We start from the raw sequence: 13655 nt of genomic DNA, 5'->3' as shown, positions 1-13655 counted from the left end.
GGGTATCTTTATATAGGGTTAATGATAATAATTGTTATACTATTAGTGTAAAGTGTCACGTGCGCATATCCAATTACTCGAGAATTTATAGTACGAAGGCGAAAAGTGCCATTTACTGGAGGTGAAGAACACACTTTTCATTGATTATTAGCATAAAATAGATCGGTAGACCTTTCAAATGATAGTATCCAACTCAATACGTGTCTTGAGAGGCCCGGCGATAAGTTCTATCATGAGAACGGGGATAAGAATTAGGCCGTTGAATCATTTGAGATGCCTGACGATACCAATGAGAACATTTACAAGTTTCAATCAGCCATTATTATTTCATGGCTCAAGGGCGGTATTGAACAAAGAAAACAAGGATCCAGAGAAAAAGCAGGATCAAGAAGGAAATAAAGAGAAAGATGAGGAGAAATCAAAACCAGAAGAGAAGGAACAGGGCAAGAACAAGAAGAAGGATATGGATCAAGACGAGAAAGATATTCGAGACCAAATTAGAGAAAATCTCAAGAAAAAGAACCCTAATCTAGATCCTAATAATATCAAAATATACCAGCTCGATAACAAGTCGCTAGCTCGTGCATTTGCAGGGATTTTTTTCTTTTCACTTTTCCTTACATTTCTCCTTGCGTCAAACCAACGAAACGAAAACGAGTTATCGTTCCAGGACTTCAAGACGAACTACCTTGAGCGTGGTTTAGTTACCAAGTTGACGGTTGTGAATAAGTTTGCTGTTGAGGCCCAGTTAATTCAAGGGGCTGTATCGGATCAAACGTTCCAGACTTTCAGCGGTCACCCAGCTGTAGTTTTCACCATCGGATCGGTCGAATTTTTCGAAGAGGAAATGAGTAATATTCAAGAAAGTTTGGGGATCCCAATAGATGAAAGATTACCTATCTCATATGAAGAAAGAGGATCGTGGATGAATTACATTTTGCCAATTTTGCCTACCGTTTTATTAATTGGTGGTTTATGGTATATGACTGTAAAAAGAGCGTCTTCCCAAGGTGGTGCAGGTGCTGGTGGGCCAGGTGGTATTTTCAAAGTTGGAAAGTCGAAAGCCAAATTATTCAACCAGGAAGCTGAAGTCAAAATTAAATTTAAGGATGTTGCTGGATGTGAGGAATCCAAAGAAGAAATTATGGAATTTGTGAAGTTTTTACAAGATCCTACGAAGTACGAAAAATTGGGTGCCAAAATCCCAAGAGGTGCCATCTTGTCAGGTTCCCCAGGTACCGGTAAAACCTTGTTAGCAAAAGCGACTGCTGGTGAAGCAGGTGTTCCTTTCTTATCTGTTTCCGGTTCCGAGTTCGTGGAAATGTTTGTTGGTGTCGGTGCTTCTAGAGTTCGTGATTTATTCAAAACTGCTCGTGAGATGGCCCCGGCTATCATTTTCGTCGATGAAATTGATGCTATTGGTAAAGAAAGAGGTAATGGTAAAATGGGCGGAAATGATGAAAGAGAAAATACTTTGAACCAGTTATTGGTTGAAATGGATGGGTTTGACACCGGTGACCATGTTGTGGTCTTGGCAGGTACTAATCGTCCAGATGTTTTGGATAAGGCTTTATTGAGACCTGGTAGATTCGATAGACATATTTCTATTGATATTCCTGACGTCGAAGGTCGTAAAGAAATTTTCAAGGTTCATTTATCTAAATTAACTTTGAAATGTGATGAAGATATCAAGGCTACTCAAAAAGATGTTGATTTCAACAAATACCAAGAATTAAAGGCTGATGCTATTAACAACTTGGCAGGCAGATTAAGTGCTTTGACTCCTGGTTTTGCTGGTGCTGATATTGCTAATTGTTGTAATGAGGGTGCTTTAATTGCTGCTAGAGAAGATGCACTTTCTGTTGATACGCATCACTTTGAGCAAGCGATTGAAAGAGTTGTTGCAGGGTTAGAGAAAAAATCTCGTATCTTGAGTCTTGAAGAAAAGAAGACTGTCGCATATCATGAAGCTGGACATGCCATCTGTGGTTGGTTCTTACAATTTGCCGATCCATTAGTTAAAGTCTCTATTATTCCAAGAGGTCAAGGTGCCTTAGGTTACGCTCAATATTTACCTAAAGATCAGTATTTGGTTTCAAAGGAACAGTACAAACATAGGATGATTATGACATTGGGTGGTAGAGTTAGTGAAGAGTTGCATTTCGATACAGTGACTAGTGGTGCATCGGATGATTTCAAGAAAATCACGCAAATGGCTCAACTGATGGTATTGAAGTTAGGAATGTCAGATAGCATTGGTAGTATTTATTACGATACGGGTGATAATGAGGGCGGATTTAAAGTTCATAATAACTATTCGGAAACTACCGCAAGATTGATCGATACTGAAGTTAGAAATTTCGTAGACGAGGCATATGAAGCTTGTCATAAATTGTTGACTGAAAAAATCGAATTAGTTGATAAAGTAGCTGAAGAATTATTTAAAAAAGAAGTATTAACAAGAGAAGACATGATCAGACTTGTTGGTCCAAGACCATTCCCAGAACGCAATGATGCCTTTGATAAGTATATTAAAGGTAAGGATGCTTTCAAGGGTAAACCAAAGAATCCTAATGCCGAAGAAAAGACCGATAATTAGGAAGCTGTAAAGCTTGTTCTATATATTGTACATAGTATCATTATAAATAAATCATGTTTGTTTTTATTAAGATCTATATCGGAAAAAGAATATACATCTATATTATATTACATTATCAGTCGTCAAATAACTCTTCTATAGATTCATGACCAGTCTGCAAATCTTCATCCAAGGGATATGGCAAATCTTCATGCAAATTTAATTGTATTTTTAAATTCGGCATCTCATTATGGTATGGTCTTTGTGGATCACGCTTCACATCTACGCTCATTTTGCTAAATTCTATGTCTCCGTCGTCGTTAAGATATTCGTTAATGGAAGCATCAGATCCCGAATCACTAAAAATGTCATTAATTTCGTTAACCACGTCAAGTATTGTTGAAACCTTAGTAGGTTGATCCAGATTTGAGATATTCAGACTTGGCATGTTGATTTTATCAAGATGACTGAGCTTCTCATATTCCTCTTCTTCTTCATATAGATTTGGGATGTAACTTAATTGTGAGAGGTTTGACTCTTCATTCTCCCTTGTTTCTTCATGCTTCAAGCCTTCTTCATTCTGTCTATTTCTTTTATGTTTTGGGTCAAGATGATGCTTCTTCTCTATGAAGTGAGATCTCCACTCCAAATAGCCCATATCCGTCATATACCCACACCCTAACATAGGACATATTAATACCTGCTTCTTGTAAGAGCATTCATTAGGAGCGTTTTGATGATGTAAAATAAGATCATGTTTGGTAACAAAGAATTTTTGACAAGTCCTGGAGTTTCCAAGATTTAGCCCGCAAATAAATGGTTGGCTATTCTTGGATAGTGGCAAACGTGGGACTTCAAATATTAATGGAAAATATTTAGTTAGCTTTTTGACAGTACTTTGAGAAATATTGGGGTTCAGAATAATAGCAGACGTATCTTCCCTAATTGGATACCCTAATGAATGTAGTACGGTGGAATGTTTATCCAATAAATGACTTTGATATAATGATTTATTACCTGTGCAATAATGGCAATGTTCAATGGCACAACTATATATATTAGTAGAACTTTCAGTTGGGGGATATATGCAAGGATCAGTCACAATCAGGAATTCATCATCAAAATCCAAGCTATAATCATCATTGTCATCTTCACTCTCAGACACATACTGGTTTGTGTTGGATCCAACCAAATATTGATCCGAAGAAGAAAGTTTCGTGGCCTTATTGTCATCAGATTCAACATCGGACGTTTCCGATGTTTCAGCATATCCTTTCCCATCTGAAGCAGTTGCTGTGTTTGGGGTATCATCGTCATAATCTTGTGGAGAATTTGTTTCATAACTCCTGCTATTATCACGCAACGAACTATTATATACAAAAAAAGGACTATTAGTCATATCGTCATAGCTTTCATCGCCGCTCTTAGCTATATTATAATCGTCCATATGAAGACGTGGGATATCATCAAAATGTAATTTTGTTGGAAGGCTTTTAGCATTATAAATATTAGATAGCTTACGTGATTTCCTTTTTGTAGGTGTAAGAAGTGATATATCATCATCTCGTACTGGACTTGAGCCTCTAATACCCTTGACTGGTGAAACTTTAAATTTCTTCGTTGGAGATGGGTTTAAAGACAATAAATTATCTTCCGAGGACAGGGCGAACGAGCTTCCCCTAGTGAAATCGTCTGCCTTAAGAGGCGAGGATTGCAACGAAACGTTGTGGAATAGTTTTTGGTCTTTTAACTGTCGCTTCAACTCCATCTTCTGTTGTTTGTGTCTTGCCTCTTTAACATACCTATTATGTATATCTCTCTCCAAATCGTACGTTACAGACCAAATATCACCGTCAAACTTCACATCTGTATTGGCTCTTATACCAGTTCTAAGAGATCTTAAGTGGCCATTATCTGTTATTATCTCACCTGACGCTAAATCTATTTCATCACTCTCCTTTTCATCATCAATTTGTGCATATTTCTCCAATATCTCTTCCCATTTAGATTTGAACCTATTGGTACTTTGCTTTTTCAAACGATTGATTTCAGCTTGAAAATCTTCTTCAGTTCTGTAAACATTACCATTCATATGAAGTGAAGGATACACGCTCAAATTTGACTGTGATCTTTCTGTATTATTGTCGTTATTATCAACATCGTCATCATAATCATCGCTTGAGTCTATAGAGATCAGATTTTCTGGTATTTTTCCCATCTGCATGTCATTTGGTTCTTCGTAATCATCGCTATCGCTTGATACTTCAGAAAAATGGTTAACTATGCTTACCATATTAAAACATTGAATCTATGATCTTTTGTAGTATATCATATTTTGTGTTTACAAATATTTTTGTGAGGTTAGATAAGTTCACATTTTCTAAGTCTTGATATAAATGATCTACCCTAGATAGACCCTTACAATAAATAAGAATCGATTATGCCGTTGTCCTTGTTGGATCAGCAGAGAAAGCAATTGGAACAATTGATGAAAAAGTCCTCGAATTTGGTGCCAATTGCTGGACTACAAGATGAAGCACAGGTAAATGATACGGAGATTCCAATTGCAGATGATAGTACGGACAAGAAGGATAAATGTAAGTAACATGGCCGTTGACTCAATCTAGAGACAAATACTGACTTAAATGGTAGCACAAAAAAAATCTTTTGATTATTCTAATTATATTAGAAACAAGCGACAGCAGACTGAATTAAGCAATGCAGAACAATTGGAGATCCAGAAAAGCAAAGAAGCATTAGAATTTCAAGCAAAGAAAGACAAGAAGGAAAGTGAATTATACGCCAAAACGGCTAAAAAGAGGGCCGCTAGACAAAAGAAATTGAATAAGTTAAAGCAATCCAAGATAAATAAACCCCAACTTACTAACGAAAAATAGACAGCTATAATTTGATCGTCTGGTGTCAGCATTTGGACTTGGATGTTCTTACGATATAGAATTATAATCAAAAAATGGGTGTAAATTGATCTATTAACAGGAACCCGTTCATGATTTCATAAGTGCTATATACATGTAACGATTTGGCTTTAACAAATGCCAAACCGAAACAAACGTTTATTCATCGTTATTAACTGTGTGTGTTCTTTCATTGTTCTTATTTTCATCCCAGCATTTTTTGAAATCTTGCATTTCTTTCAAACACTGTCTCCAGTCTCCAGTATCGGCATGACAGAGTTGTAACTTGAGGTTCTCTTCGTGGCATCCTGTATTCATAATTCTTTGATCCCATTCATCAGGAGCATCGTCGTCATCACCTGGGGGTTGGGTACTACTATTATACGATGGTTGCATTGTTTTTATAAAGACTTGGAAATATTTGGCTTTAAATTTGATACTCGATTTATATTCCGTTATAGACTGGCTCGTACACAAAATATTACACTTACAGAAGAAATGAGCAAATTTAAAAAGAGTATACATTCAAAAAGATTCGATATCTATAATTAAAGGATATACATAGAAGGACTATAATACAAGTTTTAAATGAATTACTTAAAATCCAAATCCACTCTTAGAATAAGCCATTGGCTTTAAATCAGGATGTGGAACGGCTTCAAAGGTTTCAATTTGCAAGTTCCATGGACAGTTAGCATCATCAGAGGCTCTATATCCTTCACCGTCATCCTTTTCTTTATCATATTTGTCATTTTCAGTAAAATGAACAACACCACCTAAATTACCAGTAGAATCACAATAATTTGGTGCACTAAAGACTGTAATTAATCTACCGTTGTGCTCTTCTTCTACACCGTCCATTCTCACTTCATGGGATCTTAAAACCTTTCTAATTTTATTGGTTAAGCAGAACCTTTCAGTTATATCAGGACCAAACTGCATACCAATACCTCTCTTTGATGGGGAACACCCATTTGTTGGTTGTGGGTCCGTCCATAATAATTCCATTCCAATGCCATCTCTTGCTGGTTGAGTTGAGCCAGAATTTGGGAAACGGTTGATCTTTTTGATGTCTTCTATTTTGACTTTAGAATCAGAGAATAAACCACCATGCATACATAAATACGAACGGTTGATCAAAGTGGCTAATGGTAACGCACCAAAGGACTCGGCGAATGCCTCAAATATCTTTTTGGAGTACTTATGCTCACACTCATCAGTGAAACCGTATGTCTTATTCATGTCATTAGTTTCATGATTTCCTCTGTTAATAAAGACTGAAGTAGGGTACAAAATCTTTAAAACGTATAAGTACAATGCAACTTCACATGACCACGAACCTCTATCAACAAAATCACCGTTAAATAAATATGCGTGTTCTTCAGACACGTATCCAAATTTCTGGAAAAGATTTAAAACGTCATAAAATTGTCCATGTGTGTCTCCAACGACCGTGAATTTCTTTGCTTTTGATAAGAGGATTTCGTCTGGCGACTCACTAGAAGAAAGCTTTGAATGGCCTTGAGAGACTTCTACCATACTGCTTTCGTTTTTGAACAATTGACGCACCTTTGCAACAATTGCATGAACATGTTTCTTTGGTAATTTGCCTCCGTCTTTGAAAAGTTTGATCATGTACTTCAAGTAATCTAAATCTAACCCTTCTATTTCAACTTCAAGGTCAGACTCCTTATTTTCTCTTTTAGCATTTATCGATAATTCGGGACCTTCCCAGGTTTTCTCGATTATCAAATCATTATAGTTGATACTGTTAATCACCGATTCCTTCACGTCTCCCGCAATAGCCTTTTCAAATGCCTGTTTCTTCAAGTAGCTAATACATTGTTTGTTGTTCTCTAAAGTCAATCTATCGTTTGGCATCTTCTTCAAAATCTCTTTAAAATTGATCTGTGCCTCTTTATAATTCAAGATGGCCATTAATGAAATACCTCTACGGTAGTATGCCTTCATCATGTTTGGATCAACTTTCAAAGCTTCATTACAATCACTAATAGCTAATCCATAGTTCTCTAATTTAATATGAACTTGGGCTCTATTGGAATAGAAAACTGCATTCGTTGGATCCAATTCAATCGCCTTAGTATACGAATCAATAGCATAATTATAACGATGTTCCTTTAAATACGCGTTTCCCTCATCCTTGAGCTTGATAGCTTCTTCCTTGTTGTTAGACATGATGTTCTATTAAGAATCTATTGATACCCTCTCTACTTGTTGGATACGTTGTCTACCATCATATAAATTTTTAGTTGAAAAAATATAAAGAAGGTCACGAGCCATTTCTACATATCAAATAAAGACGTCAAGTATACATAAAAATTATACAAAAATCAATAATCAAAACGATCTAGTATAGAAAAGGAACAAACTTTTGTAAGCCTTTATTGAATTTACGCTTATCCTTATCCTCTGATACGTAAACCAGAAGCTTGTGCACCAATAGCAGTAATGCCAGTTATTTTACATATATTACCTTGTTCTTCAGGGTGATATTTAGCACCAACTAAAGCTTCGGTAACAGATGATGATCCTTTGTAGATTGGTGTGAAGGTGGCAGCACATATATCAAATTCAGCATATGGATCAAAATCAATTTCAATTGCATCACTGGAAACTGAGTCGGCCTTGGCTTTCAACTTTTGAGCTTGCTCAGCTCTTTGGCCTGTAGATGAAATCGATAAGAGTTCACTTGCAAAGTAAGATGCACTTGCAAAGTTCTTATTCTTGAAAGATTGAGTCATTGCCACTTGCAATGCATTAATCCTATGTGGGCTTTGGAGCTTTGCTCTGGTGAAATAGGCAGCCAATTCTAAGTTACGTTTGACTTCAGATGGGTCCAAAGTACGACGCGCCAACTCAATGGATAAACCTAAGATATATTCACGACAGACAGTCAATACATCTGTACATTTTGCTTCTTGCTGTTCATCCTCGACAGTTATAACGGCGATTGTATAAATGATATCTCTGAAAGTGCTTATAGCACTTTCTAAGTTGTTAGCCTTGAACTGTTTAAATCCAAGCGCAAGTCTGTCTTCCAAGTTTTCGAATCCTGGGACATATGGTGCAAACTTATTTGGATTATCTTCGTCGTTATCAGCTCTGATAAAGGTTTTCATTGATGGTAAATCGTCAACACCCGGTAAGTACAATTTGGAAGCTTGGAAAACTTCTAAGAAACGCTTACGTAAAGGTTCAAAGTCAACAACCCCTAGTTGTTTATGTAACATAGATGCGGCTTGTTCGAATGCACCAGCTGCAACATAGCCAGCTGGTGTCTTTGCATTACGAAGCCAGTAACCAATCTCACCTTCTGTTGCTGCGGACTTCAATGAATCATCAAGTTCAATTCCTGGGGTAGCTTCAACAACTTCATCATCAATGTCCAACTCCTCATCATCCAAATCCCAAGCACCTTCGTCTTCTTCACCTTCTTCTTCCATGTCATCATCAACAATGTCTAACGCATTAGTTGATTCTTGGAATTTCTCTTCAGCGTCATCCTCGATGGATAAGTTCTCAACTTGACCAGTTATTAAAGCATTCTCAAAGAAAGATAATGAAGATTCTTTCATCGGCCAGTTGCCAACTGGTTCACTCAAAGGTTCCGGTAATGGCACAGATTGACCAAGTTCTGGTAGCTCAACGTCCTTTTCTTCAACACCAGCTTCTTGCAAAATCTGTTCCGCCAATTCAGTGAGACCATTAGATTTAGCTAATGTATAAGCCAATGGTAACATCCCACCTTGAATATAAACCTGGCATCTCTTTTTGATATCGTTGTTATAGAAGGTATTTTGTATTAAGGATGAGTAATCACCACGATGTTCAGCGATCGTTGCCATTTTATTCAATCTTTCACCATCACCCTTGTACAAGTAAAGGAATGACAATTTATCAAATAAATGTAATTGTTGATAAACTAATTCAACAATTTCAACATTACCCTGGTTCAAGGCTTCATCACCTAACTTTTCCCAAATACTGTTATTGTTCAATGTCTTAGCTTGTTCTAAAGCCACCTGTAAGTTACCGCACTCTAAAGCTAATTCAAACCTGGTTTCAGGATCTTCGACGAATTGCAATGCAACTTCTGGGTATCCCTTCTTCTGTAAGTAGGCAATAATGTTTTGACCAACTAGGTTAGAGTTCTTGATGATTCTTAAGACTTCGTTGAAGTTCTTGTTCACTAATGATTTCTTAAATCTATATTCAGTAGGATCAATAGTAACAACTTGAACTTGGCCAGCACGATCTAAACAATAAATTTGTTTTTGGGCTACTCTAGTGATATACAAGGTATTTTCTAAAGTTTTGATAATACCATTATCACCGTTCAATAAAGTATACTTAATGTGGTTCAAGGTAGAATATAACAAGACTCCTGTGTCGTCCCAAGCAGCACTCTTAATTCTGATTGTTTCGTGCATCGATGTAACCAATTCTAAGTCCTTAGTGGCAATAGTGATGGTATGTTTAGACAATAAAGCTAAATATTGACCATCATTGGACCAGGAAACGTATTTGACGTTATTAACATTAAGTTCTGATAATTCTTTTCTTTGTTGAACATCGTAATTTATAACTGAGTGACTCTTTACCAACAAAACACGGCCAGCACCTCCATATAAGACATCGTTCACAGAAGAATCTAATTGAATGCTTTTGGTAACATTATTATTTAAATCTTTAACATTTAAACTCTTCGTAGATTTAACAAAGCTGACGAATCTGTTACGAGAAATAAAACATGCAAAATTACCTTCACCTTGTCTAACATCAGTAGGCTCGATGGCACCAGTTACATGTTTTGGTAAAGCAATCAACGCGTACATACCAGCGTCACCTTCACCATGGGTAACTAAAATCGAATTATCGGATTGATTGTAGGATAAGGTTCTCATGAATGACCAAGCCTTACCAATCTTCTTTAATGATAACATTGGTAATGAATTTTCATTCTTTTGGAAATCATAGCATTGAACTTGCTTCTCATTATTGACGTAGAACAATTTGTTTTGAAAAATTGCATGGGCAGGTCTTTCCCTTTCCAATTTAAATACCATGACACCTGAGTCGTGACAGGTTGCAAACAAGTTAATCTTTGGATGCGATGCAACTAGCCAAAATCTGTCATGTTCACGTCTAAATTGCTTAACAGGCGTTCTCTTGTTCAAATCCCAAACTCTAATGGTTTTATCATCAGATACCGAAACGATCAAATCTTGATTTGGGTGGAATGTTGCACATAACACATTACCTGTGTGGCCTCTACAAGTATCAACTTCCCAGGCCTTAGTATCACTCATTCTCCATAACTTGACCAATCTGTCATCACCGGCGGAAACAATTAATGGCAAAGTAGGATGGAACGCAGCCCAATTGACACCCTTGTCGTGGCCTTCCAATACATACTTAACAATAGCATTAACGTTCCCAAAGATATCTTGTTGCGGTAACTGCTGTCTTTGTAACTGGTCTTCGAATGATCTCATCGACGAAGTTGGTGCAGAATGCTTCTTCCTCAACCCAGAAATATCCCAAACTCTCACCGTTTGATCCAACGAGGCCGAAACTATCAAGTCTTCACTAGGGTGGAATTGTGCCGACATCACATAGTGGTTATGTCCAGTCAAACAAGCGATTTCCTGACGGTTTTGCCAGTTCCAGATTCTAATGGTCTGATCGTCCGAACACGAAATAATCCACGGCAAATCACGGTGAAATGAAACTGTACGAATATAATCCAAGTGTCCGTTCAACGTAAAGATACATTTACGCGTGTTAAGCGACCAAACTTTGATTGAATAGTCATCTCCACCAGACACAAACAATGGCTGAGTAGGATGGAAATCAACACATCTGACCGGACCTTCGTGATCTTCAAAACGATCAATCAATGTTCCCATACGATAATCCCATAATTGAATGGTTGATGAATGCAAAGAAACCAAAACCCATGGCCTTTTAGGATGGAACGCAACCCCCTTGGCTCTTGAAGATTTAGATTCAAACTTAGTTAGCATCTTCATTTTGAATACTTCTTTCTAAGAAAATTAATATGTATACACCAAATATTAAATAGGTCTATCCTGATAACAATAACACCTCGACAATATATATATCAATTAATTTTAAAGTTTCAATTGTTCAAATCCTTATAATATACCAATCTTAACTATGTAAATTTGATTCGGTGGTCAATTTATTGTTGATGGAAAAATGTTTGGACACGATCCACCTGAGCGCGGGCTCAAAATCGGATTACTATGGAACAACCAATTAATGGGTGACTTTATTAGAAACTAGTATAAAAAATGACTAAGTATATATATATATGTGCTCTAGAAGAAAAAGGAGATGACACCAAACATGGTGGCAGAAACCACACCTAAGGTAGTGGCAATATTAAAGACTGGGGAGGCATTAGAACTTGAAGAAGATCCAGATGAATCATCTGTCTTCTTTGAGCTTTGGATAAACCCACCAACACCTCCGCTAGGGTTGTAGGTAGCAGCACCGTCGTCGGCATTTCCAATAGTGGCCTTTGGATCGGTAGGAACAGCTATGGTTTTGGAGGTAGAAGTACCCTTAGAGTCAGTAGAAGAACTCTTAGAGCCTGATTTGGATTTGGACTTCGAGCTCGACTTGGAACTCTTCTTTTTGTCGTTATCGGGATCGAGACCGGTCGCGTCACCGTTTCCTAACCAGGTTTTCTTGTCGGTCAAGAAGATGTTTTCCATGTTTCCGTCGGTAGAGTTGAAGAGGAAAGCATGCAATTCATCGGGATCTTCATCGCCGTCGAGCTCAACGTCATCAGGCAAATCATAAGTTGTGACTTCGATATCCTTCAAGTAAGCATAGTAGTATCCAGTCTTCTTAATGTCGGTGGAGTCCCAGTTGATTTCACCACCGGCCCATTCAATGGTACCGAGACCGTTCGAGCTGGCACCACCAGGCCACAACGACATTTGAATACGAGATGGAGTCTGAGGATAATCATAATCACCAGTAGTTTCATTCTTAGTGTCCTTCTTTTCTAATGTACGAACCTTTTGGTCGTCGACGTACCAGTCGATCTTGTCCTCTTGCCAGTCGATAGTATAGGTGTGATAATTATTGAAAGTATTAGAAGCGGTCGAGTTTTTGGCATTGTTATAATCTAAAATACCCTGGTGATAGTAGTTTGATTGTGGATGAGTCAAGTCGTAACCAACGTATTCGAAATCAATTTCATCTTGCACATCAGAGAACAAGATGAAAGCAGTAATAACACCCCCGTCACGAGAAGTTTTCAACTTGGCAGACACTTTTCCGTACCACAAGTACTTAGACGATGAAATAACAGTACCCGATGTATGGTTAGGCATTTGCAACAACAACGCATCGTCATGTGTGTCAATATATCCCGTATAAAGCCAATCGGTTTCAGATGAGTTTCCTAAGTACTCATTTTGTTTCTGAAGCTGTTTGGTCGACGTGAATGATGTATTAAAGTCAGACATACGTGGCATAGGCATACATGCGTCTAAACTGTACGAAAATCTAATATCACATCCCCCTAAACAGAAAGCCCCGGTTCCACATTGTCCATATTGCGAACAACAAGGTGCCGACTTAGGGCACTGGTTGTCTTTATCACACGTAATAACACCATCATCATCTCCAAGGGTAAACTGCAAAAGCGAAAAAATCACCAGCAATAAGTACCAACTTTGATAAATAGCTAATTTCATTGTAGCGATTGTATTTGAAGATCTAGGTAATTTTACTTTTCCGATCTATTAAAATGTCTATCACTCAACTGAATTTTAGCTAGCTAACTTCTCCAAGTACAAATAGAGCAACCTCTCAATAGAAATTATAACTGATCTAGATCTAACGAACTTATAGTTTTATATATATAAAGCTAGTTGGTTAAAAAGTGTAAGAAATTTTCTTGATTCATCTATTTATATCTTCGCGTTCAAGGCAAATTTTTAGTTATTGATGTATTACCAAATTGGGATTAATTAGTAGATCTGCCCCATAATTGGTGAATTTTATCAATTGTAGAGGTAAATGATTGCAAAAGAGGTTCTCGAATCATTGCAGAAGTGTTGTGAATATGGATGATGATATACGAGGTAAATTGATGGCTT

The 13655-nt window shown here is 37.2% G+C and overlaps 7 protein-coding genes across 7 annotated transcripts; 2 read left to right on the top strand and 5 right to left on the bottom strand. All coding sequences in view use genetic code 12, as the record gives it.

Annotated features, from left to right (window-relative positions):
• Positions 1 to 289: 289 nt before the first annotated feature.
• Positions 290 to 2599, top strand: DEHA2D15664g (DEHA2D15664p; the record flags this gene model as incomplete). Its single annotated transcript, XM_459165.2, has 1 exon — positions 290 to 2599. The coding sequence occupies one exon, from the start codon at positions 290 to 292 to the stop codon at positions 2597 to 2599; it is 2310 nt and encodes a 769-aa protein (XP_459165.2).
• Positions 2600 to 2714: 115 nt separating this feature from the next.
• Positions 2715 to 4871, bottom strand: DEHA2D15642g (DEHA2D15642p; the record flags this gene model as incomplete). Its single annotated transcript, XM_002770276.1, has 1 exon — positions 2715 to 4871. The coding sequence occupies one exon, from the start codon at positions 4869 to 4871 to the stop codon at positions 2715 to 2717; it is 2157 nt and encodes a 718-aa protein (XP_002770322.1).
• Positions 4872 to 5018: 147 nt separating this feature from the next.
• DEHA2D15620g (DEHA2D15620p) lies at positions 5019 to 5534 on the top strand (the record flags this gene model as incomplete). The annotated part of the gene is made up of 2 exons (XM_002770275.1): positions 5019 to 5175; positions 5476 to 5534. The coding sequence occupies 2 exons, from the start codon at positions 5019 to 5021 to the stop codon at positions 5532 to 5534; spliced, it is 216 nt and encodes a 71-aa protein (XP_002770321.1).
• A 118-nt stretch (positions 5535 to 5652) lies between these two features.
• On the bottom strand, positions 5653 to 6018 carry DEHA2D15598g (DEHA2D15598p; the record flags this gene model as incomplete). Its single annotated transcript, XM_459161.2, has 2 exons — positions 5653 to 5852; positions 5985 to 6018. 2 exons carry the CDS (start codon positions 6016 to 6018, stop codon positions 5653 to 5655), a joined length of 234 nt encoding a protein of 77 aa, XP_459161.2.
• Positions 6019 to 6090: 72 nt separating this feature from the next.
• Positions 6091 to 7689, bottom strand: DEHA2D15576g (DEHA2D15576p; the record flags this gene model as incomplete). Its single annotated transcript, XM_002770274.1, has 1 exon — positions 6091 to 7689. One exon carries the CDS (start codon positions 7687 to 7689, stop codon positions 6091 to 6093), a length of 1599 nt encoding a protein of 532 aa, XP_002770320.1.
• A 227-nt stretch (positions 7690 to 7916) lies between these two features.
• On the bottom strand, positions 7917 to 11546 carry DEHA2D15554g (DEHA2D15554p; the record flags this gene model as incomplete). Its single annotated transcript, XM_002770273.1, has 1 exon — positions 7917 to 11546. One exon carries the CDS (start codon positions 11544 to 11546, stop codon positions 7917 to 7919), a length of 3630 nt encoding a protein of 1209 aa, XP_002770319.1.
• Positions 11547 to 11858: 312 nt separating this feature from the next.
• On the bottom strand, positions 11859 to 13250 carry DEHA2D15532g (DEHA2D15532p; the record flags this gene model as incomplete). The annotated part of the gene is made up of 1 exon (XM_459158.1): positions 11859 to 13250. The coding sequence occupies one exon, from the start codon at positions 13248 to 13250 to the stop codon at positions 11859 to 11861; it is 1392 nt and encodes a 463-aa protein (XP_459158.2).
• Positions 13251 to 13655: the final 405 nt, after the last annotated feature.

The sequence above is a fragment of the Debaryomyces hansenii genome, assembly GCF_000006445.2.
Source record: "Debaryomyces hansenii CBS767 chromosome A complete sequence".
NCBI lineage: Eukaryota > Fungi > Ascomycota > Pichiomycetes > Serinales > Debaryomycetaceae > Debaryomyces > Debaryomyces hansenii.
This window is presented reverse-complemented; position numbering and strand designations above follow the sequence as displayed.